The sequence below is a fragment of the Pleurodeles waltl genome, chromosome 1_1 (assembly GCF_031143425.1).
Source record: "Pleurodeles waltl isolate 20211129_DDA chromosome 1_1, aPleWal1.hap1.20221129, whole genome shotgun sequence".
Classification (NCBI taxonomy): Eukaryota; Metazoa; Chordata; class Amphibia; order Caudata; family Salamandridae; genus Pleurodeles; species Pleurodeles waltl.
In genome coordinates this window covers 59,900,383-59,928,103 of record NC_090436.1, presented here as the reverse complement: position 1 = coordinate 59,928,103, position 27,721 = coordinate 59,900,383, and the positions used below count along the sequence as shown (strand labels likewise).

Here is a 27,721-nt window from a genome sequence, read left to right as displayed (position 1 = left end):
GGAGTTGCCATCTTAGTCTCTCACTCCGTTCGAGGGAAAGTGGGGCTAAACTAACAGTTGTCAAGGGGAGGCTCCTAGCATACCATGTGACGGGAGGGGGGGGGGCGAACTTTTATTTTGGGCTCACTCTACGCCCCCAATGATGGTTAAGAATGATTTCTCCTCCAAACAGTGGCGGCCATTATGCCCTTTCAGGGCAGGATGGTGCTGATTGGGGGTTGTGGGAAGGGGGAAGGGCCTTAACTTGGTATTCCAATCGGCACACTTCTATGGCGGCACTAGCGCCTCATCACAAGAGGAGCACAATGGTTGCAGGAGATGGGACTGTGAGGTCTCTGGAGAGAATGCCACCCCTTGACTCGAGACTATACATTTCACTCCCATGCCCACAAGACTGACGCCCTCCTTCATCATTTCCTAGGGACAAAACAGCTTCAGATCCTCAACACCGAGAGAGTAGAGCCGCATTCAGTCTTCAACCATGACATTGTGTCCCTGGACCTTGCCCTTCGGCCTAACAACGCGCCCTTCGGCCTAACAACGCACCCTCCCCTGGAGATTGAGAGAAACCCTCCTTCAGAGTCTGATGTGGTCAAACAGGTCACACAGACGACCACTGATTACCTGATCACTAATGATACAGCTGACACCTGTCTCTCTTTTGTGAAAGGCTTTGAAAGCAGTCATTCAGGGGGAGTTCCCCATGATTTCTGCAGCGAATAATAAAATTCTGCATGAAAAATGGGAAAATTTCCGTCAGCAGGTAAAGGAGCTTGAGTACATACACAAACGCACAGGCGCCCCCTGGGTCTGGCGGCAACTAGAAATCGCAGGAACGCAGCTGGTGGGGTCAGACCTAGACAAAGCCAAGTACTCGCTACTTCGACTCAAACACTCCTTATACAATCGGGGGGGGGGGGGGGGGGGGGGGGGTGTCAGATGTGGGCATCCCCTGGCCAATCGACTTTGAGCACAAAGGCAGGCAGTGTGGTTAGACTCCTTGCTAGCACAGGATGGCTCAGGTATTGTGCGGGATGGCCCCGTTGCCTCCACCTTTCAAGGCTTTTACGAGAAATTATACTCTGAACAAACCCTCCCGAAAGATGGCTCTGACCTCTACGTTAAGGATGTGCGCACCCTGCCCCTGACAGTAGACCACGCGCCCACACTAGATCAGCCGATTTTGACAGACTAAGTTGTCTCCGCCATTGCACGCCATAAACCACTCAAATCGCCGGGACTGGATGGTTTCCTGGCCCTGGTTTATAAGACGGTCTGCACCACACTCGCTACGATATTGACCCAACTCTTCAAATCGATAACCAGCCCTGCAGCAGTGCCCCAATCAAGATGGAAGCGCCCATAGTTGCCATCCCCAAAACGGGGGAAGGACAAAAGCAGTGCGGGACCTAACAACCGATCTCTCTCCTCAATATGGGTACTAAGTTAATCACCAGTATTCTGGCAGCTAGATTAGATCTCCTCATGCAGAGTTTAATTGCCCCAGACCAGGCGAGTTTTATACCACATTGCCCGTGTAGTGATAACACCACACAAATTTTGCACCTGATTGATTAGGCCACAGACTCCAAGAGGGAAATAGTGCTTCTGGCCTTTGGCCCGTACACTGTCCATACTTAGAGGCGACGCTTGCTCACTTTGACGCGGTGCTGCCCTTGGATCCTTAGTAACTAAGGAAAGCCCAGAGAGACCGTAAAAGTCAATGGTCCGGTCTCAGATCCATTCCTCATCAGTAGTGGGACATGGCGGAGGTGCCCACTGTCGCCCTTGCTGTTCGCCATTCGCTCAACGAGCGCAAGACAACCCGAACATTACTGGAGTCATCTTTGGCAGGGAGGAACAAGATCAGCCTCAATGCTGACGATGTCATTGTGGCACTGGACAATCCAGCTGAGGCTCTTCTGGCCTTTTTGGATGAAACAAAGGTCTTTGGCATAGCTGTAGGGTTTCAGATAAACATTTAATAAACAAAATAAAACATTTTTAAAAACATTAAAAAAAATATATATATTTAAAAAAAAACACAAAAAAAATAATCGCAGGCCCTCAACCTCTTGGTCCTTCCGAGATGGAAATCCTGCTTGTCCAACAATACCGTAGACATCCACCTCTATCCCATATTTTTTAGTCCTTCTGGCTCCAACGTTGAGGGGCACAGCAGCCTTTAACTATCAAACTCACCTTAGACAAATCGAGAAAGATGTGGCCCAATGGAAATTGTACAGCTTATCCTGGGGCTTGGCCAAGTGACGGCATTAAAGATGACTGCCCTCCCGAAGAATGTCTTCCTCTTTCAGACACTCCCGATCAAACCTCCCACTGGTATAACCCAGTCCCTGCAGGGAGAGCTGCACCGCTTTGTATGGGTGCAGGGGAGACCCAGTAGGAGCCGTAATCAGAGCTACAGGCCTGGGAATCCCAAATCTCTTACAATATTACCAAGCGGCCCACCAGCGCTACTTGGTAGAGTGATCTAGGGAGGAATCCGAGAAATATTTACTATTTATGGACCAATCGGTCGCGAGAGCCCACTACTGGAAGGTCCCATTGCTGACTTGCTCACAGAGTGCTTGGGGTCTCTACTCCTCACTGGTCACAAAACGCACCCTGAGGGTATGGGACGGAGTGGCAATGCATAAAGGTCTATCCACATTCCCCTCTCCGCTGACACCAATCATAGGCAATCCTGAACCAAACTGCCTCCCAACAGTGGCAATGCATCAGATGCAGATCTAGCGGCCACTTTTTCAATGAGGAGGGCCCTCTCTTCTTTGAACAACTGTGCGCAGATTACGGAATCCCAGAATCAGGGAGGTTGAACTACATACAGGCCCGACACCAGATATCTTATCAAACTATACGCACTGGGCACAACGCCCCCTTACCCCATGTGAGAAGGGACAGACTACAAAAACCTCTGATAAATGCCTTGTCACAGAACTGTATAGTATCCTCCCACATTCTTCCCTGTCGATTAATACCCCAGGACAGAAACTCTGGGAACTCAAACTGAGTAGGCAGCTGATGCCCAAAGAATGGGCAGGGGTGCACTACAGAGCTCGACACAGCGCGCAACCCAGCCAGCATCAGACTGCCACTAAAATATTCACATACTGGTATCACATAGGCACGCCTTGTAAGAGCAATCCTGCATGTAACACAGAGTGTTGGAGAAATTGAGGGTCCCTCGGGACGCTGCTCCACCAGTTGTGGGAATGCCCTAAACTTGCTCAGTATTGGGACGCGATCCTGAATAGCATAGATGCGCACATAGACACGCAGCTACCTCCGTTTTCTACTTACACCATCTTGGGGCTCCCCAACACGCTTACCTTCCTGCTTAAATCCCGGGGAGAGTGTCATATTGGTCTTGCATTGGGAGCAACCCAGCAGAATATTCTTACACACTGGGGCACAGACAAACTTCCGACACACCTCAGCCGTCTTTGGCATGTGCTGGGGATGGAGAAGCTAATCCTAGTCCTAACGGCCCAGGGCGACTACCATGGAGAACTCTGGCGACCATACATAGCTCTCCTGTCCAAGAATTTCGGGCACTGACATGCCCCAAATACTTACCCCTGTTACGCCTGACTGACACAGATAAACCTACATTGAAAGGGAGGGACACGCAGGAGAACCCCCTAAATGACACTAGGTGCCTTATCTTATCACGACAATCTGCAGCAAGTACTCCAGAGAGAAGCAGTTGATGGCTGAAATTTTGTTGCAATGTGCTTCTTAATTCCTCTCACGAGCACTGCAGGGCTCTCAGTTGTTGGCTTGTTTTCTGCTGTCATGCAACAATAAAAACAGATTTGAACCATAAAATGTAAGGAGTTCCTCTTGGTGAACCTGTTAGACTTGCGGCTAAGCACGGGCGGAGGGAACATAAAATCCACCAGCATCCAGTATGCACAGTGTATGCATAGAAAGGTCTCACTTTCATGCAGAAGACACTCACTTGTACATAGAACCCATAATGAGGTTGTGTATGTTTGCTCTGGTAAAAAGTGCCTAATTGTGAGCAGTTGTCCATGTGTTCCCAGAAAAGATATAACACAAACACAATCGTAGTTCTAGGATTCCACACAGTGCTCAGTCAAACCTGTTGTGCACTGGCTTTTGCAAAAGTGCCAAGTCCAGTTCAGCATTCTCCCTCAAACAGTGATTGGGATTCCCACTTGGCCCATATTCAAAGGTGTTGGGTTGAAAGCACTAGGAGTGGAAGATAATGTATACACCCAGGCCATACCTAGAATACCATTCAGAGTAGATATTCATAAATCACTTGTATTCTACACCGAACTTGCCAGTAAGGAATAATCAATATCTACTGAAATTGTAGCTTGTATATGGGAGCTCAAGTACCCTGAGATTGGCTCAAAGATGGACAATTACTTGTGATAACCCAAGCACTTGGGCTCCAGATCAAACTCTGCTCCCCAGCACTCCCTCTAAGTACCTGCCCTTGAGCCTCCACCAGTTCTGCCTGTGGCACATACAATTACCTTGCGGAGCGGAGATCCAAAAAGTGGCGTTTTACTATATACAAAGAGGGCAGCATTCACTTCCTTCTCACTGTCTCCTCCATGGTCTCCCGTATCTGTCATGCCGTGGTCACCCACAACTAGCAGGATGGTGTCTTTGTCCAGGTGTTCAATGAGAGTCCTGTCGGAAGGAAACACACCATTTAAATATTCTACAGAACACCAAGTGTTGCTAAATACTGCACACAAAGTGCTTAAACATTGTGATACCCCTACACTGCAGTAACTTCCTGTTGGGCAAATCATCCTCATACATACTCCATGAAATCAAGACACAGGCTTGATCCTTATTCTAAACATGCTCTTAATTTCTGAGAGAAGCCAGTGAGCTGGAGTGTGAGCTTAGGTGTGTCCAATACACTGCTGCAGTCTGCCCGCTCCCCCATACAAGGAAGCGGTTCTCTTATCATGCATCTCTTTCCAGCTGTGAAACCAAAGCATTGACTGAATAACATGACAAAAGGGGTTTGGCTGGCCTACAGCTTCTGTGCAGATGGCTGGCTGGACGCCGTCCTTTTTCCCACTGCTTTCACTTATCTTTGCTAAAAGAGTATTAACTTGCCAGAAAGTGTACATCAAATGTCTTGGTTCAATCCGAGATGTAAAAGGGTATCTAGACCACCATATGCTTCTGCATAAAAAAGAAGAGCATTGTGGAAGTTTATTATTCAAATTTCCACTCACTTACGCCAGCCATGTTGTTCTCTGGTTACCTGTTTTCCTGCAAGTGTTGTGTTGGCAAAGAGGTATTTTTTTGCATGGCATGCGTCAGTGAGCTATGTTCTCTTCCAGGGGATCCTCAGCAATAGTCATAAACATTGAATATTCCCGCCCTCGTGCGGGGACCCCGGAGCATACATAAAATACACACATGTATAAGTATGAAATATACACAAAAATATAAAGTATTTTTAGTAGACAATTTTCATACCAAACTCATGAAAAAAACCCTAATAGAAGTGCAGGAAAATATATACACTATGCAAACAGATTTCTCAGAGACGCCTGCCCCACTTGAGCATCTGCTCTGGCATTTGAGTCCAAACAGTAATGCCTAGTAAATGTATGTACAGACTTCCATGTAGCAGCCTTACAGATTTCAGAGATTGGAACATTATTAAGGACGGCAGCAGTAGCCGCTTTTCCTCTTGTCGAATGAGCCTTAGGCCTAGCCAATAACTGTTTGTTACCCAATTGATATGCAGTAACAATACATGAAACTATCCATCTAGAAATGGTTCGTTTTGAGGCTGCATCCCCTGTTCTCATATGACCGTAATTTTCAAATAGGTGGTGAGATCGTCTAATCAATGTTGTCTTATCCAAGTAAAATTTTAGCACTCTTTTCAAATCCAGAGAGTGCAAAGCTTTCTCCGCCGGAGTATCCGGATTGGGGAAAAAGTTGGTAGTGAAATAGTCTGATTAATGTGAAAATCCGACACCACCTTCAGTAAGAATGATGGATGAGTTCTTAGAACCACTCTATTTTCATGGAAAACCGTGTACGGTTCCTTGGAGGACAAAGCCTGAATTTCACTGACCCTCCTCGCTGAAGTAATGGCTACGAGAAAAGCTGTCTTCCACGTAAGGTGTTGTAAAGAAGCTTTGTGGATAGGCTCGAAAGGAGGGCCCATGAGTCTAGATAATACTATGTTCAGTTCCCATGGAGGTGAGGGTTTTCGAATGGGTGGAAAAACCTTCTTCAAACCTTCTAAGAAATCCTTGACTACTGGCCTTGTAAAAAAGGATTCCTGAGAAGGTAACTTACGATAGGCTGTAATGGCAGACAAATGTACCTTAATAGATGACACTTGCAGACCCGATTTCGCCAGATGGAGCAGGTAAGACAATATGACCTCCTCCTGAGCCAGAATAGGATTCTGCCCTGCTGACGACACCATATGTAGAATCTCTTCCACTTGAACGCGTAAGAGCGCTGCGTAGAAGGCCGTTTGGACCCCTCTAAGATGTTCATGCATTCCTGCGAGAGCCCTAGATGCCCATGCTGCAGGAATTCAGGAGCCATGCCGTCAAGCTCAGAGAAGGAAGGTTGGGGTGAAGAATCCTGCCTCCCAGCCTGCAAAGGAGATCCGGTCTGCACAGCAGCCTCTTGTGCGGTTGTTCTGATAGGTTGAGGAGATCCATGTACCAGAACTGACGAGGCCATTGCGGGGCTATGAGAATCATTCTGGTGCTGGATCTGTAGAGTTTGTTTATCACAGCTGGTATGAGGGGAATCGGTGGAAAGGCGTAGAGAAATATCCCTGACCAGTCGATCAACAGGGCATTCCCTCGAGACCCCGGACGGTACAACCTGGACGCGAAGTTTGGGCATTTCTTGTTTACCTCCTCTGCGATGAGATCTAACTGAGGCCAACCCCATTGAACGAAGATGTCTTCGACGACCTCGTCGTGAAGAACCCAATCGTGGGCGTCCTCGAGGGTTCTGCTTAGGAAGTCGCCTCCACGTTTTGCTGCCCTGGGAGGTGAATTGCTATAAGAGACATTCCCCTCGCTATGAGCGAATGCCAAATGGCTTGAGATTCCAGAGACAGGGATCTCGTCCCTCCTTGCTTGTTCAGATAATACAGTGTCGTCGTATTGTCTGTTTGTACCAGGAGAGATTTTCCCCTTAATCGATGGAGCAAAAGACTTGAGAGCCAGATGAACTGCTCTGAGCTCCAGCAGGTTGATATGGTACGCTCTTTCTTTGTTGGACCACAAGCCCTGAGCTTGAAGGGAACCCAGATGAGCTCCCCAGCCCTGAAGCGACGCATCAGTTACCAGAGTGTCGGAGGGGATCGGCTGATGAAAAGGAACTCCTACTGACAGGAGAAGTCTGTGCATCCACCATCGTAATGAGTGTCGCGCTCCTATCGGAAGAAGCATTCTGTCCTCCAAGTGGCTTGTGTGTTGATTCCAGTTCTCCAGAGCCTCTTGAAGAGGCCTCATATGCAATCTGGCGTTCAGGACAATGAAAATGCAAGAGGCCATGGAGCCCAACAGAGATGTCACCTGACAGGCCGTAGGTGCGGGGGAACTCAGAAGGTCTTGACACTTCCTCCTTATTGATACCAGTCGTTCCTCCGAAGGATACACTCTTTCAAGCTCTGTATTCAGTATTGCTCCCAGGTAGTGGAGGGTTTGTGTTAGGATGAGGGTGGACTTTTGGTAGTGGACTTGTAGACCTAGAGATCGGAAAACACTGAGCACAATGTCCAGATGGTTTTTCGCCTGCTCCGGAGAGGAGGCTTTCAGCAGCCAGTCGTCTAGGTATGGATAAATGACGATTTTCTGCTTCCTTAAATGCGCCGCTACCGTTGCCACACATTTGGAGAATGCGCGAGGGGCAGATTTTAGGCCGAAAGGAAGCACCTTGAACTGATAGTGTTGGGAGGCTATCAGAAATCGTAGGAATTTCCGATGTTTGGGAATGATCGGGATATGAAAATACGCATCTTGCAGATCTATGGAGCACATCCAGTCTCCTCAATGCAGTTGAGGGAAAATCTGGTGGAGAGCCATCATCCTGAACTTTTGCTTCTTTGTGTACTTGTTCAGCAGCCTCAAGTCTAGAATCGGTCTGAAAACTCCTTCCAGACCCTTCTTTGCTACTAGAAATGAGGGAGTACACCCCCTTTCCTCTGTGTGCGACTGGAACCTTTTCTATTGCTTTTTTCTGTAACAGAGCATGAACCTCTTTGGTAATAAGCTCATGTGAGCAGGACTGGATTTGGTTGGTGGCAAGTGAGGAGGAGGTAGCCGGAAAAGAATAGAGTACCCACTCTCTACTATGTTCAGCACCCATTTGTCTTTTGTTAAGCCACGCCACTCGTGAATGAACGCTGTAATACTTCCCCCAACCGGAGTGGTTTGGGGGTAGACTGCTGAGGTCTGCTTGACCCTCGGTCTCTTGTGGCTTTACGAGACTGGAAGAGTGGACGCCCGCCCTTGTTTCTGTTGTGGTCTCTGGGACCAATGAGGGCTTTGAACCCTCTGTTGGAACGGGGGCCTGTCGTAAGGCCTATACCTTCGCCTGAAGTCTTTCCTTCTCTCGAGGCCCACTGCCCTCATGGTGTCAACCTCCGCCTTCATACTCGCCATCTCCTCATCTGTATGGGTTCCAAATAGCGAGTTTCCGTTTAACGGAAGATTCAAGATACGCTGCTGCGCTTCCTGCTTCAATCCTGTGAGTCTTAGCCAGGAAGACCTTCTCGCACAAACCCCATGCGCGTAACCATGTGCTGCTAAGTCTGCACCATCTGCTGCCGCACTGATGACATGATTGGACACCAGACCTCCCTCCTGAAGGATCTCCTGAAAATCCTGTCTGTCCTCTCAAGGCAGCTTTTCTGCAAACCTGCTCAGTGAGACCCAGAGTGACCGATCGTATCTGCCTAGGAGTGCGGAGGCGCTGGAGACCTTCATCACTGACGCCGCCGTGCCACACATCTTCCTCCCCAGAGAGTCCAGGTGTCTACTCTCCTTGTCCGGTGGAACCGTCGAGGATGATGCCACTGAGTGTGTCTTCCGGGCTGAGGCCAATATGACGGAGTCTGGTGGTGGATCAGCCCTGAGGAACAAAGGATCTTGATCAGGTGCCTTGTATTTCTTTAAGATCCTAGCGGGAGCTGAACAGAGGTTTGCTGGTGTTAAAAAAGTCTCCATGGTTGGTTGTAGAAGACCAGGCACCAGCGGTAACAATTTCTTTGAAACTGCCCTGTGTTGCAGGGTTTCAAAGATTACGGACGAGGAGGTTGAAGACTCCGGGACCTCAATATTCAGCTTTTGTGCTCCCCTGAGAAGCACCTCGTTGAAAGCTGTGATGTCGTCCACCGGGGAAACTCTAGCTGGTGGAGAATCCGTTGGAGTCGGGGAGTATCCTCTTACTGAAGACCCCGACGATGTGGACCAAGGAGACCTTCTGTGACAGCGCGATCTTGATCTTCTCTGGGAGCGTGACCTGCTCCTAGATCTTGTTGCAGTGCGTCGAGGCCTAGTGGCAGACTGGCGAGACGCAGAACGAGCCCGTTCTGTACGCGCTGTTGGCGATGGTGTCCTCGGGAGAGAAGCCAATGGTGAGTACATTCGCGACTATTGAGATTCTGGAGAAGCAGCCGTTTTATTAAGACTCTCCAACCACCTTGGCGATGGGTTTACGGGCGAGATGTGCCCAGACAATGCGGCTCTCGACCGCCCAGACGATCCACTCCTTATGGGGACCACTGGACTTGTTGGAGTGTTCTTATCAGCCGGCGGTAGCTGACGCTCTTCTCCTTGCGAGATAGGCAACACCTGTGTCGACGTCGAAGGGAGTACCACGGACTGCTCTGGTCTCGACGTCGAGCGCCTCGACGGTGACCGGTGGTCCCTTGAATGCAACCTGCTCGACGTCATGTGCCTCGCCGTCGAGTGATGGGCCGCTGACGATGGATGTCTTTGCTCTCGCCGTTGAGGAGATCTCGACATCATCTTCCGTGCCGTCGAGGGATGCGAGGCCTTCGACGGCGAATGAGTACGGCGGTGCTGGCTCGACGTCGATTGGTGGGTTGCCGTCGACGGAGATCTGCCCTTATGATGGCTATGTACCTTCGACGCCAGTTGGGTCGCCGCTGACGGCGATCAGTGACGATGGGACGGTGGCAACGATGGCGTAGACGGGGAACAGACAGGCACCTTCTTACCAGCTGACGTCGATCTAGCCTGTCTCTCCTGAGAATGGCTTGTTGACTGCCTGGGAAGTGAAGAGGACGATGTCTTCTGCCTCTCATGAAGACCATGAAGCCTGATTTTCCCTCTGTCTTTCAGAGTCCTTTTTGACATGTTCTTGCAGTGTCTGCATGTGTCAGGGCAGTGACTCTGAGGCAGACACACAATACAGAGAGAGTGTGGATCAGACTGGGCCTTCTTCTTCCCACAGGAAGGGCACTTCACAAAAAGAGAAGGCATTTTCTAGTCAGGAAAAAATCCCTTGACTCAGACAAAGGTGAAAAACGTTGAGTGAAGGTAGAAAAAAATGCTGTTTTTAAATATTTTTCTGTGAAAAACTCGGAAAAATTGAGAGCTCAATGCTCCGCGATCCTCTCAGAAGAAGCCGGAAAAAAGAACTGACCTAACTGTGAACCAATTGTCACCTCTCCTACACCCCTGAGGCATGGTGGGATACTGGAGGTGCTCAGGGTCTTAAAAGGCACGGTGCCAGAATTTTATGGTTCTGCTGTGTTAACCTGCATGCAGCCTATTGGCTAATAATGCTCCATTGTTTTCAATGTAGTTTTTTCTCTTTTTTCACCGGTGTAGCTACTGCTTCTTTCCCTGGGCCCAGGTATGGGGCTTTGGAAAGTTTTTTCTTCTTGTAATTTTGAAAGGGAGTGTATAAAAAAAAAAAAAAAATCCATAGAAATAAAGCATTTTAGCCTGTTTATCAATATAGTCTGCATTGCTGTTGTACACATGTATACATGAGTTTGGTATGAAAATTGTCTACTAAAAATGCTTTATATTTTTTGTGTATATTTCATACTTATACATGTGTGTATTTTATGTATGCTCCGGGGTCCCCGTACGAGGGCGGGAATATTCAATGTTTATGACTGGATAAACCTGGAAGAGAACTAGGATTTACAGGTAACTTATCCTTATGTGCATTCCAAAGCATAATTGGCAAGTTTTAGAGGTTTTGTGCGCTTGAAACTTTTTAACTGTGGCTTTCTTCAGTAAATGACATTTTTTAATGATGATCCTAATATTCAAGCCCTGCTGCCTACAGCAAATTAGAGTTATTTGTTATGGATGTTAATCCTTCACAAGGAATACAACCATAACTGCCCGTTTACTGGGAACCAAGCACCACTCTGTAGCATTTTACTCTTTCAGGTAAGCAAGCAGATCAGTCCAAGGACTACTCATGGGACATGGAGTGAGATATTAACAGACCCTAGGGACACATCAAACACTCCATAAACCATTGCCCAGCCAGTGCTTGTAATTACAAACCTAAAAGTACTTTATTACACGCTCTACTAAATACTACACATGTATTCAAAAATATATACGAGTTGGCAGGTGGACTTATCTACTCTGACACCCGCTAGTAGTTGATACCCCAGTAAGATATGAACCCCAGAACCACAACACCCCCCACCCTCCTAATTAAGCTACACACAAGATTATGATGTATACTCATTAAAATCCAGGCCTACTAGCTTTCTCAGGGGATCACCCTAACAATAAAACCCAATACAAACAACCTTAAAACCTTCATGATGCTACTATATCGCAATGATTTTAATTAATAAAGCAATGAATCGTATTCACCTTTGCAGTTTTTATGTTTTTTTTTTTAACAAATGCTGATAAAGCAACCTTATGGCCCACAAGACAGGCCCCTGCACTGTTGGAGTCATGTAGCTAAAAGCCCGTCCTCCAGAAGTGCTTCACAGTGACATAAACCTATTCCTGGGTCATCAATTGGACCGTCCTCCACCAGAGACTTTGGGTGTCCACTTGAAAACAAACTAGGGTGTACATGTGGGGGCTGCTTCAATTTCAGCAGCACTGCAAAATAAATGGCAGAAAACACTGGTGGTGCCTCTGCCCTGTCTGTGGCACCGCTGAACGCATTATGCAAATTTTATGGGCCTCCCCAATGCCTTATGGGGCAAGCTCTCCATTAGTTATTTGGCCTGAAGCACTGTCTTTAGATATGCTGGGGCAGTGTTCTGTTTTGAAAAACTTTTTTTTTTTTTTACTATACGCGCTTTCTGTGATGCGGCGACGACTCCTACTGTACATATCGCGATTTGATAAATCATGATGTAACACCCACAATATGTTAGCACACTCGGACAACATCTCACCTGAGCATCTCATTCATCTGCGAGAGCTTCTTTGCAGTCTCTGGGTGATCAGGCCCATGCTTGTGGCCGCAGTGATCCACACCTAAGAAGTGAGCGATCAGAACATCCCACTCGTCACCATCCACTATAAATGAACATAAAGATATGCATCTCATCAGGCCTAAGAACATGTGAACATGATGCTTCCATCTCTTCCCAAGCCCATACTCCGTGTCAATGCAAAGCCAAGATGTTTTTTTTTTCTTTTTTTAATTGTATAATGCAGATAATAACAGTACACAATCAAGCAAAGACACGGTCTCGTCCACCTGGAATCTCGAGCACACATATGATACTGTGTGGAAGAGCTTACACAAAAGGCAAATCCCTCAAGACAGATCAGGATATTTTTCTTATGTGGTCCAACATAATTATATCACAAACATGTACACGAGGCAGCCAGCCACCCCAATCAGATCAGTAATCTCAATCTCTAAATCAGGGAGGTCTGCTATTCAAATAGAGCCAAATTATCTGTGTCAGCATTTGAGCCCATTATACCAGGTCCTCTGTGACTGGCATCATGGCGCGTCAACTTGATATGTTGTTCGTCTGCCAATGCCCATTCTTGAAGGCCTTTTTGCCATTTCCCAAACTGAGAAAGCTGTGGCACTGCCCACTGAATTGCTATGCTGCGCTTTGCCAACATCGTCCCCAGGACTAACATGCTTGATCTCATTTTGTGGCCTTTGTTGAGGGGAAAGATCCACAGCAAACACTTTCACTGATGCCTGCAGTACTGCCACGGTTACATGTGACACACAGCAATGCACCTGGCCCCAAAACGTCAGCACCCGGGGCAATTCCAAACGACATGCGTACAGGAGGCCCCCTCTTGTCTACAACTCACACGCACCGCCCATCTATCAGCGGTAATCCGGGCCAGTCTCCTGTGGGGCGAGATACGTTCGGTGTAAAAAGTGGAATTGGAGTAACTTGAAGTGGGCATTTGGGGTGCCCCTTCTACCTGCTCACAGGCTTTCACTCAGTCCCCCTCGGATAGGGGCTCTAGACGATCATTTATCTACCTCGGGTAAGCCCTGTCTGCACTGCCTCCTCTGTCAGTTACCAGTGCTGTGTATAAGTGTGTGATTAACCTGTGACAACCCCCAATTCTAAGATTTACTTCATGGCCGAATGATCCCACGGGGCCTCAGGGAAGGTCAGCCCAACACCCCTCACCACATGTGCGTGCATACTGCAAGAACTGCCCGGGCCCCACCCCCAACCATTACTGACATCAGGCCAAGGAGAGGAATCTGCCATTCAGATGCCGGTCTCCCACAGTGTCACAGTCACACCCGCACCCGCTCCAAGCCCTAAAGGACATTTCTCTCTGCATCACTTGGATGGTTGCAGCAAACAGAGTCGAATAATGAAAGCGAATAGGGATCTCCTCGGTACCCGCACCACCACTCAGTGCCAAACCTCACCCACATGCCATGATAAGTATATGTCCATTTACAGGGAGTGCAGAATTATTAGGCAAATGAGTATTTTGACCACATCATCCTCTTTATGCATGTTGTCTTACTCCAAGCTGTATAGGCTCGAAAGCCTACTACCAATTAAGCATATTAGGTGATGTGCATCTCTGTAATGAGAAGGGGTGTGGTCTAATGACATCAACACCCAATATCAGGTGTGCATAATTATTAGGCAACTTCCTTTCCTTTGGCAAAATGGGTCAAAAGAAGGACTTGACAGGCTCAGAAAAGTCAAAAATAGTGAGATATCTTGCAGAGGGATGCAGCACTCTTAAAATTGCAAAGCTTCTGAAGCGTGATCATCGAACAATCAAGCGTTTCATTCAAAATAGTCAACAGGGTCGCAAGAAGCGTGTGGAAAAACCAAGGCGCAAAATAACTGCCCATGAACTGAGAAAAGTCAAGCGTGCAGCTGCCACGATGCCACTTGCCACCAGTTTGGCCATATTTCAGAGCTGCAACATCACTGGAGTGCCCAAAAGCACAAGGTGTGCAATACTCAGAGACATGGCCAAGGTAAGAAAGGCTGAAAGACGACCACCACTGAACAAGACACACAAGCTGAAACGTCAAGACTGGGCCAAGAAATATCTGAAGACTGATTTTTCTAAGGTTTTATGGACTGATGAAATGAGAGTGAGTCTTGATGGGCCAGATGGATGGGCCCGTGGCTGGATTGGTAAAGGGCAGAGAGCTCCAGTCCGACTCAGACGCCAGCAAGGTGGAGGTGGAGTACTGGTTTGGGCTGGTATCATCAAAGATGAGCTTGTGGGGCCTTTTCGGGTTGAGGATGGAGTCAAGCTCAACTCCCAGTCCTACTGCCAGTTCCTGGAAGACACCTTCTTCAAGCAGTGGTACAGGAAGAAGTCTGCATCCTTCAAGAAAAACATGATTTTCATGCAGGACAATGCTCCATCACACGCGTCCATGTACTCCACAGCGTGGCTGGCAAGAAAGGGTATAAAAGAAGGAAATCTAATGACATGGCCTCCTTGTTCACCTGATCTGAACCCCATTGAGAACCTGTGGTCCATCATCAAATGTGAGATTTACAAGGAGGGAAAACAGTACACCTCTCTGAACAGTGTCTGGGAGGCTGTGGTTCCTGCTGCACGCAATGTTGATGGTGAACAGATCAAAACACTGACAGAATCCATGGATGGCAGGCTTTTGAGTGTCCTTGCAAAGAAAGGTGGCTATATTGGTCACTGATTTGTTTTTGTTTTGTTTTTGAATGTCAGAAATGTATATTTGTGAATGTTGAGATGTTATATTGGTTTCACTGGTAATAATAAATAATTGAAATGGGTATATATTTGTTTTTTGTTAAGTTGCCTAATAATTATGCACAGTAATAGTCACCTGCACACACAGATTTCCCCCTAACATAGCTAAAACTAAAAACAAACTAAAAACTACTTCCGAAAATATTCAGCTTTGATATTAATGAGTTTTTTGGGTTCATTGAGAACATGGTTGTTGTTCAATAATAAAATTAATCCTCAAAAATACAACTTGCCTAATAATTCTGCACTCCCTGTATGCTTATCCACACAGCCAGCTATGATCAAACCTTGGAAACCGCTCCTAAACCGGTTCCAAAAGGTCCACAACATTCCTCCTGGTTGAAACACTACTAAGCATTCTTCCATGTTCCTAAACTACCACATCATCTCTGACCAACCAGAAATTATCTGTGTTGGTGTCCTACTCCACACAGCGTTCTTACCAATGACTACAGCTTTCATGTGCCGGCTAATTTCTTACCTTTCCTCATCATCCCCATGCGTATGATTGCCAGATTACAGGGTTTGCCTGCAGACATGTCACCTGCTAGGTTCCCCTCTCAGTCATCCCTCCTGAAGTGACCAATAGCATTCTTGAACGATCAGTGACAAGGTAATGTTATTTAATCAGTGCTTTATAGCGAGTTAATCACTCATGAGGGTATCCAGGTACTTGCAGCAGGTGTGCGAGACCAGCTTAGGAGGGTTTACTTGAAGAGCCAGGTATTCAGCTTCTTGCAGAACTCAAGAAGAGAGGAGGGGGCTCTGATGTGTTGTGGGGGGTCGATCCAGGCTTTAGGGGCCAAGCATAAGGTGTGACCCCCTGCTCTGCGTTTCTGGATGAGTAGGATGTGTGCTAGGGTAGAGCGGAGGTGTCTGGAATGCTGGTGTAAATGAACACAGCTGTTCAGGTGGGCAGGGCCTGTGTTGTGGATTGCTTTGTAGATGTGGGTGAATGATGGATGAAGGCCATGAGCAGTTTTCACATTTACATTAAAGAAAATGTAAACTAATTTCCAAAACGCCTGTCGGGAGCTTAGGTGTCACTTGTAGATTAGCTCAGCCTGCAAGTCAAGGGCAGAACAAATGGCTTTGCATCCCGGTGTAACTGTTCGCCCATTCTAGTCCACTCTCACAGACTTACAAGCGGACTTTCCATTGAACGAACGGAAATCATACAGGAGCATTATTCTGAAGGACTGCCAGCGTGCATGTAGTCAGCACATCATCTTACTGTGACAGTTGCAATATCAATTACCCCTGACAAGAACCAGTGAACCTAGCAAGCATTTTACAATCTGACTACATTGGTCTTAGCTCTTGACATTCTTGAGCCATTAGGTTTTACTTAAACAATACATCATTGGAAAGGCACCACTGTAATGCCTTGTATGTTGCTATACTGCAAATTCTAATGATCCTAAAACCAGCCAACAATCATCACAAACATTAGTCGGAGCAGCCACCTCACTCTAATATTTAAAAGCCCTCCACTTGGTAGTGACAACTGCCCAGATTGCAATTAGTTATCAAATAGTTTATATAGGGCACCTGACAGATACAGTTAAAGGCCAGTGCTATCACACTGGCTTTGGTGCTCCTCAAACTACTCTGCTGATAAGAAACCAGGTCCACGAGTACCTCTGGAGGTCACCAGCATGCTATCCAACTACATGGAATGCATCATGTCAAAACTTTGGATCATTAAAAAAAAAAAAAAAAAAAAAAAAAAAAAAAAGATAAAAGCTAAACTGCTGATACATTTAAGTACAGACCTATTTTAAAATGTAAGTTTCTGTTGAAACTGCAGTATCACTTTTAGCACTGGCTTCAAGCTGTCCAAAGACATTGAAGCTCTGCAAACTCTCAAACCAAGTTACTATCTTCCATCAAATAAAATATCACTCACCTGTGGGGTACAGATGCTGCAGGATGCCATCGTCAACTGTATGCAGGTCCTTTACGTTGAAGGAAGGGAAGAAATAGGACTTGTAGAACTTCTTCGGGAAGAGGCCATCCCATGTGTCATCACCCATGAACACTACCTTCTTCCCTGTAAAGGAATCAATGCTATCATCCGAAGAGGAACGTGAGGTCTTAGTCTTGATACAAAGTCTCTCAAAGGATGTAACGATTTTTGTAAAATTCAAAAATCCCCAACCCCCAAAAAAAAGAAACAAAAAAAAAAAAAACTCTCCAATGTGCTGCAAACTGTATTCACTGATAAACGAACATCTTGCATCATTGGATAACAGAGATACATCTTGAAGTCAAAAGAAATGCAATCTGGAAGTAGTAGTGGACAAAGGGCCAGATGTAGCATTCTGTGACTATGGGAAAAAATCATCTAAATCAGCACGTTGAAGAGTTGGAGCAGCTGATAATGACTAGAGACTAGATGGGCTGCAGCTGGGTGGGTGATCACTGAGACAGTAGAGATCCTACAGGATTGCTCAAAAGACCTGTTACCTAACCTCAAGGGAAGAGTCAGAAAACAAAGAGTGGATGCTTCATTGCTATTCCGCTTTTGTGAAGCTCCTGACAACTCTGGTGAGGTCTCCCCAAACATCCTGCATTGAGAAATTCATCACGATTTATGTGGGTCAAGAAAGAAGTAATCTGTAGTATCCACAGCTAAAAGATTTCTGTTGGCATGTTTGAAAAAAGGGAGGAAAGACAATAAGCTTGAGTTCATGAGTGAGCATAGGAATGCCCAAATATCCTTAAAATAACAATCGCACTTGTGAGATGACACTTTCTAGCAGGAGAGAGACGGTAAGAACACCTGAAAGCTAGACCTCAGCAGCTGATTTCACATCACATGTGCATAACGCCTAGAGGATGCATCCACTGATTCCTGCAGGTGTGGACAGCCGTTTACAAAACTGCTCTAGGCTGTCCTTAAGATGCAACAACAAGTCTTGCATTGCATTGCTTCTCATCAATCATAGAATAGAGGAGTTTATTTTAGACCATACATGTCATGTGGGACTCCATACAAGACATCCATGATGGCACTAGTGCTCATCCAGGTTTTTTGGCTGCGGCAGTACTCTGCGTGGGCACACACTTCCAGTATCTGCTGAATTGTGTGTCCAGGCTGCCTAGGGGCTGGAGTTGAACATGTCTATGTGAGATGAGCCAATAACCACAAAAAGAACTGCCGGTCAACGTATCTGGAAAATTGCACAAAAATGTAGTTGAAGTAATGAGAAACCCTTTCGGTTGAAGGACGAAGGCCCTGCCCCAAACAATGGGTGGCATGCTTCATCATTAGGCCCCAAGGTGCAAGGTACCACCCTTCAACCTATAACGGGGCTTTAGGGCATGGAATGTAAATAGTGAACTGTGCCACTAGTCTGGTCTGAAAGGGTGAGAATGTGTGCAGAGGGGAAAGAATAAACTGGAAAGGAATAAAACTACCTACCAGGTGGAGAAATGCAGTTAAATTAATCCCATACAGGCAGTGTAAAAAAATAAGTGGGGGAGAATCGTGTTTCTGTCTTTATCAACCCTCAAAGGTGGTGTCAGTGGCATTCATCAGGAACCAAGTTGCCCTCTCCGCTTTTTCAAATAAGTATGAAATACAAGAAAAGAAGAAGAATGCTGCCCACAAATGTAAAGTTATGTAAGATGTCAGGCATCCACCTCAGTATTTCTAACTGTAGGCCTGCAACAGAGAATAATAGACTCCCCACATCATTCAGTTACAGGCAATAGATTCATAGATACGGAGCCCCATTAAACTCTAATTTGCCAGCCATTGGCCTACTTCTAAGAAACCTCTGGCGTGCTCATTTTCTTTGAAACAATACGTAAGATTTTGGTTTAAGAGCTAAGTCTGCTTGTCTGCAGGCAGATTATTGGGATAATAGCAGCCACTCTGCAGCCTCCCCGTGTGAGTGTAATATTGGTTTCACCACTTAAGAACCCTTACTTATAGAGAAATAAGTAGCCATTTGCTTTGGGCCAAGACTCCTTGTGTCATGACGCAAAAAGGAGACACTGGAGTCAAAAGGCGGAGTTCATCTATTCTGACTCAATGAGGGTGCCCTTTTCTGTAGTTTCATGTGAAACTGCTTGTGGACTCAAAGGGGCTGCTCAGGGTACTCAGAAGGGCACCTCTTTATGCTTGTCAGGTATCTGTTTGAAATAGGTCCATGTGCTAGACCCATTAATTCCACCCTGAAGCCAGGTGTACGCAGTGCTTGTGCCAACTGCTCCAAGGCCTCACATCTTATCAGATTCAGGCTATATTTTCCCAGAGCTCCTGTTAAATGTGTAACCATTGGATTTTAAAGCCTGCATCAGAGTTCCAGGTGTGTTCTATTGTATTGTAATGTATAGTGCTTTACTGCACTTTGTGAGGCCTGAAGAAAACTAGAACAATTGGAAATATTCAGAAGCCAGGCAATGCTTTCAAAAACCTAAATCTGAAAATGTTTTGCTTAAGCAAATCATCTCATTGTTGCTTGGGGTTCTACAGCTTCTGGAGGGAGTTGAAACTTTACAAAATATCCAATTCTCCCACTTCTACATTTTAGTCCACTCCTAATCTATGAATACATTTTACACTTAGCTTGATAATATCCTGAGTCCAAATGCAGGTTGTGTCACTGTAAGTATCTGTGCCTATTTAGTTTATTAAGAAACTCTACATATCTAGAAATGGACAGAGGGTTAGAGGTAAATTAATGAGACTAGAGAGAAAAGAAAGTTACAGATGGAAAGACAAAGCTAGAGATGTGAAGATTAGAGCAGCACACTGAAAAAATGAAGACGACTCACCATTTTGTACAAACTGATCGATCAGGTTGTCTTCTTGAATTGCATATGATGCAAAGTTATTTCCCACATCTATGAAGGTGGGCAGCGAGCCAGTGGTCATTCCTTTGATTCTCTGCATGGTTGTTGTGGGTGGATCTGCCCGGAATTGGTACAACTGGGCATGACGAGGTTGAGAGGTAGTGAGCTGGTGAATGATATTCAGCTTATTCTCATATGGTTTAGGATTGTCGTTCGCTGGGTCAAACTTTGCAAACTCAAACTTTAAGGCATCAATGATGACAATCACAGCCTTTTGGAAGCGGCGCTGCATCCAACAGTTGCTTGGTGAGGTCTGTGGGTCCTTCTGGATGGCTGCAGCAATAGCATCTGAGCACTTGCTTTGGTTATTCAGCTCAATTCTCATCAAGAGGAAGCCACTCATAAAGAGCCAGATGCCAGAATAAAACCAGAAGCAGGCCCAGGTCAGGAAAATCAATACAGGTGCCCGCCTCATTCTGAAAAACACGGAAACAGGGCAGTTAATTTTCACATAATACAGTGACTTTTTAACATTCCTCAGTACAGTTCTCCTTTGAAGGATTAACAAAAAAATATTCAACTGAACATTGAATAAAAAGAGGATTGGTATTCTGTGGCGTGAAACTCCTTTAAATATTTTGGGAGTACTTTTCTGCTGGAGAAAGTCCCAGTGTGACCTCTTTGTGCTACAGCAATATCCAAAACAGTGTGATGGGCCCCTGCTTCCAACATTTATACGTGGGAGGAGAGTTCTAGTATGAAAGGTGTTTGTCAAAGGCGTGTGTTAAAATACCTTGATCAGCCTGACCTTGGGCCGCAGGGACTTTATGTTCAAGGTCCCCCGGTTCTGCGAACAGGTGGCATTTGTGAAAGAGAAAAGGGCATATCATAAAATATACAGAGAAAAAAGATAGTACATCTTCACACAAAAAGAAAGGTAGTAACCAAAAGAAAGGGGGGAAATGGGTGAGAACGTGATGTCTAGGTGAATGTGGACTTCTTCACATGCTGGACATTTTCATTTCTAATTAATGTATGTTAGGTAGGCAATTATGTAGGACATGTCTCTTTCCTGCCCAAGTATTTTTTCAGTCAGGTTATTTACATCAACCCATATCCCCTCGCACCCACTTCAGCACTTATGCGTATGTTCTCTGAAAATGTAAGTCTCGTCCTGGGAAGAAAAATATTCAGAGACCAAGTCAGACAATGGATGTTGGGCATGCCCACTAAATACTTTAGCACCACAAACTACACTAGCTTTCCAGTTTCACCACTGCTCTGTCACGGACTTTCTCATTCTGTACTGTTTATGTCCTCCGGTTTTTCCTGTCACACAACTGCAAACCTTTTCTTTTCTTAACAAATATGGCCCTAGGGAGCTTTGCCTCTATTTATCGTATACTGCAAACTCTCACCACGTAATCCTTCATTTTTTTAAAACACCTTACCGCCTAAAGTAAGATCTAACATATTTATCTGCTGCTCATTCTAAGTTTCTATAACCTGTTCTAAAAGTAAGCATTTAATACTTTGACCAGTGACATGTAGGAAACTTTTGATTTTTTGCAGAGGAGGAGGTGAAGGCTGTGGGAGAAAATGAAGGGTGTATTCTTGTGCAGTCACTAGACAAGCCCAACAGTAATACGAGTAGCTCTACATCGTCCAGTAAAACAACAGGGCTCTGAATTTTATACAGTTACCAAAAATCATCTCCCTAGTCAAGTTCTGAGGAAAACTGGCCACATTATAGATTCTAATATAGATCAGGCTAAGAAAAATCATTGAAATGTTACTAAATTTGCATGTCTAGAAACTTGAATAATCTACTCGACCTAACTGAAATGTATTTGACCCATTACCGGGACTCAAGTTGTGTGATCCTAGGCAAATTTTATTTTACATAGTCACCTTTTTCTTCATTCTCACAAGTGCACCTAAAAATATGTGAGTTCAGCATTTCTCCCTCATTATAACTATGGCAGTAAAAGCTGCCTGCCGCTGCGGCGACGGCCGCCAAAAGACCGTTGCCGTGGCTACAGGGTGTCTGCCATATTGTAACCACAGCTGGATTTCCACCACAAGAAGGGCGGAAATCCGGCTGTGGCCATGCCGGCAAGGTGGCGCTGCTACCACTAGCAGCGCCACACCAGTAGACCGTTGCCAGATGTATTATGGCCAATAATACGGCGTGGCGGTGTTCTGCTGGCGGGCGCTGCTGGCGGTAGCAGCGCCCCGTCCCCTGTCGGAGGACCCTCTGGATCCAGGTAAGCTGGGTCTACGACAGAGGGGGTGGGGTGTTGGGTGTGGGAATGTATATGTGTGCGTGAATGCGGGTGTGTGTTGAGTGTTGAATGCGTTTGTGCATGTACGGCTGTGTGAATGGGTGTATGTTGTGAAATGTGAATGTGTGTCAGCGTGTATGTTTGGAAGTGTGTGCGGATGTGTGTGTGATTGGATCTATGCATGCGTGTAAGCATGTGGGAAGGGGGTGTGTGTGTGTGTGAAGGGGGTGGTGTGAATGTAGGGGGGTGGGGTCACTGATATGGCCATGTTTTCTGTGGCGTTACGAACGTTCATAACTCACAATTGGGCGATGTGTTCAAGTTCAAACACACCAGCCTCAAATGTTTGCATCATTCTACGAGTATCCTATTTAAACTTTTATTGAATTATAAAAGCATTGGAGCCTCATAATACTCCTCTCAGTAAACAAACTTTAAACCTACACCACTACGCCAAACAATCCTGCACCTAAATGAGTGGGTTTGCCCCTGGCTTACTGTGCACATATTCACTTCCTCTGCAACAGTTCATACCATAATGACTGCAATGCAGTGGATAATGTCTTCTAATTAGCATCTGCATGTTTTACGCACTGGAGGTGGTGTTAAGCATCATTTAATATTCACATCCCTGGGCACTGCACGTTCGGTCAGCTAAACAACAAAGTAGGCTTAACTATAATCAAAGTCATTAAAGTTTGTTTTACGCTCAATTTATTTTTGGGGAATTTGAACATGTGACCTTCACATTTACTCTGGACCTCTAGAAAGAGGCATTTGAGTAGTATTGTCCTGTAACAGGGGAACGCACAGGAACATGGTAAGTGAAATAACCTAGAGCTGGTGAGTAGAAAGTGAGACAGATCTGGTAGGATTGAGAACACCAGGCGATTTCGTTGAAAAAGAACTAGCAAGGGGAAACACACATGGCGAGACGCACCTGGCATAAAGCAAACACCTGACAGCGCGAGAAACCTAAATATAGAGCGCCTAGCAAGTCAAAGAGACGACGAGTGAAGAACCTGATAAATGTGGCAGGGAGAGATTAACTGGCAGAGGTTGAGGAATATTCCTAGCAGAAATGGAGAGAGCTTATCGAATATCCCTAGCAGGGGAGAGAGAGCACCTCGGATGTTAAGAGAGGGAGATAGCTTTGGCAATGGAGAGACCACTTGGCGAAGAAAGACAGAGCTAAGCCTGAGGCACCGGCCATGGAGTGAAGAATAGAGACTGGTAGGTCTAGGTAGAGAGGACACTTGGTATGAAGAGATAGAACACCTGGAAAGCACTGGGGAAATCTGGAAAGGGAGAGAGTAAACTACTGTGTAAGGACAGACTTATCCCTTGAGAGGCAAACGACGCTTAGTAGAAAGAGAACGGCTGGAGTAGAAAGGCAGGGCTAAACCTGGGACACTTGTATATAAAAGGGAACAGCTAGCCGGAGCTGGTGAGGACGCCTGGCAGAGAGAAAAGATAGAGGCCTGGGGCCATTAGCAGAGAACACGGACCTGGTAAAAAGAGAAATTTATCCGGTCAGGGGAAGAGAACGTTTGGCAGAGATAATAGGAAAAGACGAAACTAAACCTGTGGTACCTGCCAAAGAGAGAGGACACACTTGAGGGGTTGGGGGACTAAAGCTGCCAGAAATGTGGAGAATGATTGAGGGTTGGGAAAGAATACCTGTAAGGGTGAGAGAGTAGACCCTAGGCGCCTCTCAGGGAGAACATAGAACTGGGAGAGAGATGGGGAGGCGGCCAAGCTTTGGGGACATAAACTAGCAGATCTCGGGCACTTGTCAGGGAGAGAGAATACCCGGAAGAAAAAGAATGAACACCAGGCACGGGGAGACGAACAGACCTTGGACAATTGTCAGGGAGAAAGAGAACACCAGGTACGGGGAGAGAGAGATTGATAGGTAAGAGACATATGTAAAGGAGGGAACATATAGAAAAGAGCGAAAGAAGTGGGGAGACAGAGAGAGCAGCCTGAAGAGAGAGGGGAATACCAGGCATGGAAAGACAAACAGGCCTTAGGCGTTTCTGGGACAGAGAACACCTGCAAGAGCGAGAGACAACACTGTGAAGAGAGAGGATCATGAAGCATGGTGAGATAGATAGAATGACCTTAGGTGTGGGTCAAGGAGAGAGAAAGAACACATAAAGAGAGAGTGAACACAGGCATAGAGACACCCTGACCACTTGTCAGGAAGAAAGAGAACGCCCAGCGCGGGGAGAGGGATGGATAGATAGGGGACACCTGTCATGGGCAGTGAACGCCTAGACTAAAGAAAGAGCACAGGCATGGGGAGATACATAGACAGACGCTGAGTATGTATCCGAAAGACAGACGACACCTGGAAGGGAGAAAGAGAACACTACGTATAGAGAGACCTTGTCAAAGGGAAGGGAACATCAGACAGGGAGAGGGAGATGCATAGATATGGGACACGTGTCAAGGGGAGCGGACATCTATAAGAGAGAGAGAACGCCTGCACTGGAATAACTAAACCCTCGGCACCAGTCGTGAAGAAGGAGCGCCTGACAAATAGACCTCAGGGGCACACATCAGGGAGAGAGGACTCCTGGCAGGTGCTCGGGAGAGCACCGAGCACAGACGGACAGATGGACTTGAGCACCTATCATGAAGAGCGAACACCTGGCTGCCAGACAGACAGACATCAAGCGCACATATCAGGTAGAGAGAACACCCGACAGACCTCAGGGGCACACATCAGGGAGAGAGGATGCCTGGGCGCCTGACAGACATCAGGTAGAGAGGACGCCTGACAGGTGCTCAGGGAGCGCACCCAGCACAGACAGAAAGATAGACCTGAGCACCTGTCATGAGGATAAAACACCTGTTACCCCCAAGTACCTGTCGCTGCATGGAGGTCAGGCTCCCAGGCTGGCGGAAGTAGATGCAGACATGGCAGGGGTCACATTCTGCAGACCCAGGAAGCTGAGAGGGGCGAACACACGCGCGCCACGGCTGCGCATGCGCGCGACAGGCTGTAGGGCGTTCTTAAAGGGGCCGCGGAGTATTGCCTCCTTATCACCAGCTAAAACGCGCAGCCATATATTAGAACATAGCAGCGTGCGGGATATACGTTATATACACGTACGGCGACGCACAGCCATATATTAGAACATAGCAGCGTGCGGGATATACGTTATATACACGTACGGCGACGCACAGCCCTTAAGGCAGCATATAATGACACTCCTCAGACAGGGGATCCCACCAGGCAGTGTCAGGCTCGCATTAGAGGAAATCCCCCTGGCAACGACGCACAGTGACGTTGCTCCGCGCCACGCCCCTCTAAAGCTTTGCTGTCGTGCCCGGTAGTTCAATTTGAGCAACAAAGATGAACTAGGACTACAACTCCCCGAGCATATTACGTTTTTCTTGGCGTCATATAGTTACCTTCAGGGTCGGTCTTTGTCAGACCGCGTCCTGACCTGAATGAAATGTGCCCCATTCCTTGCTTGCATTCCGTCCTAGGTGCAGCCTTCAACTTGCTATAAATGTACACAAACCGCAAGCCAGTACCTCCAGTCCCTTTACAAATACATGTTTTCTTTGCATCTTGGTACTTGTAGTCCTTCATTTATATTTAGGTCAAACACAACTGCAAGTACTAGAATGGACAGAGAAACTGTAGAACTACAAATTTTATATTTGGAAACATTATTTCACTAGAAAGAAGGAAGATGTTCAGATTTAGATATCAATAATCAGAAGTTAGGGTTCAAGTGCCTCAGAATGTGACTTTCACTGCTTGGCTGGCAAGCAGGTCTGTCCTAGGCCTTCTTCCACACTACTGCTAAATAAACAAGCACCAGCAAAGCCAATACGTCTCGCCTACATGGTTGACAGTAAACAAAATAAAAGAGGTATGACTTGGTAAACGCTTGCCGCGTCATAGTGTTTTTTTTTTAACTTTCAGGCATGTTGTGCAACTTGGCTAAAAAACATTATGTCCAACCTGAATGGAAGAGTGTGCGGAATTGAAAAGAAGGATGCAGCACTACTGGCAAACACGCTAACTTTACAACTGAGAACCAGGCTCTAGTTTCAGCATCACCTCAACATACTGTGATTCTGGGCAAATCACTTAATCTCACCTTCCTAAAACAAGCATTGACAAAGCCAATAGGTCTTGCCTATACAAGAGCTATTGGCCGTGACAATGTGTTTTTGCCATGTTGTACATCAGTGTGGCTGCTGTTCAGCGTGGCTAAAAGTTATTTGTGTGGAGTATTGTAGAGTGGAGTGGGGGAGGAGAGTGTTGTAGAGTAGAGTATAGTGTCTTAGAGTTGAGTAGAGGAGAGTAGATTTCAGTGGTTCAGTGGCAAAGTGTTGTGGCGTGGGGTAGAGTAGGTTTGAGTGGATTGAAGTATAGGGTGAATTGGCGTAGAGTGGGGAGGACTGGAGTAGGGAGGATTGAATGCATTGGGGTTGATTTGAGTGGGGTGGATAGAAATGGGCTGAGGTGGACTGGAGTGGGGTGGATTCAAATGGTGCAAGGTGGATTGGAGTGAAGTGGGGTGGACTGGAGTGGGGTTGACTGGATTGAATTGGGGTGGGGTGTACTGGAGCAGGGTGGATTGGATTGCCTTGGAGTGAGGTGGGGTGGATTGCACTAAGTTGGATGGAATGGAGTGAATAGGAGTGGGGTGGACTGGACTGAAGTGGGGTAGGGTGGACTGGAGTGGGGTGCATTGGATAGGGTTGGATTTAATTGGGATGGTTTGGATAGGACTTAGGTGGATTGCAGTGAATGGAGTTTTTGGAGTGTGGTGGATTGGATTGGAGTGTACTGAATTTGTGTAGGGAGGATTGTGGTGGATTGGACTTGAGTGGATGGACTGGTCTAGAGGGGGCTGGATTTGATTGGAGTGGGGTGGATTGAATTGAGTGGGGTGGATTTGATTGGTGTGGAGTGGACTGGATTGGGATGGGTTAGGTTAAAGTGGTTTGGAGTAGGGTGGATTAAGGTGGACTGTATTGGACTGGACTTGGGGGGGTTAAGGTGAATTGGATTGGAGTTGGAGTGGATTGGAGCGGGGTAGACTGAACTGGAGTGGTGTGGAAAGGATTGGGGTAGAGTGGGGGTGGGTTGGAGTACAGTGAAGTGGGGTGAATTGGAGTAGAGTGGGGTGAGGTGGATTGCAGTGAGGTGGTGTTGATTGGATTTGAGTGGAGTGGAATGAAATGGGGTGGGGTGGACTGCATGTGATGGACTGGAGTGGGGTGTAGTAGGGTGGAGTGGGGTGGGTTGGATTGGAGTGATATGGATTGGATTGGAGTGCAATGAGTTGGACTGACTGGGGTTAACCGGATTGGAGTGTAGTGACTGGAGTGGGGTAGAGAGAAATGGAGAAAGGT

At 46.5% G+C, this 27,721-nt stretch overlaps 1 protein-coding gene across 3 annotated transcripts in view; it reads right to left on the bottom strand.

The window, feature by feature from the left end:
* Positions 1-25,598, bottom strand: part of PIGO (phosphatidylinositol glycan anchor biosynthesis class O) — an 87,641-nt gene extending 62,043 nt beyond the window's left edge. Inside the window, exons 1-5 of one of the 3 annotated variants that reach the window (XM_069212534.1) lie at positions 25,517-25,598; positions 20,031-20,524; positions 17,152-17,295; positions 12,431-12,554; positions 4,533-4,692 (exon numbers count right to left, since the gene is read on the bottom strand). In XM_069212534.1, coding sequence (XP_069068635.1) covers positions 4,533-4,692; positions 12,431-12,554; positions 17,152-17,295; positions 20,031-20,523 — 921 coding nt within the window. In that variant the 5' untranslated portion in view covers position 20,524; positions 25,517-25,598. Of the gene's footprint in view, positions 1-4,532; positions 4,693-12,430; positions 12,555-17,151; positions 17,296-20,030; positions 20,525-25,207; positions 25,429-25,516 lie in introns of those variants that run through there. The other 2 variants (XM_069212541.1, XM_069212527.1) reach the window with 2 other exon arrangements.
* Between the last annotated feature and the right edge of the window lie 2,123 nt (positions 25,599-27,721).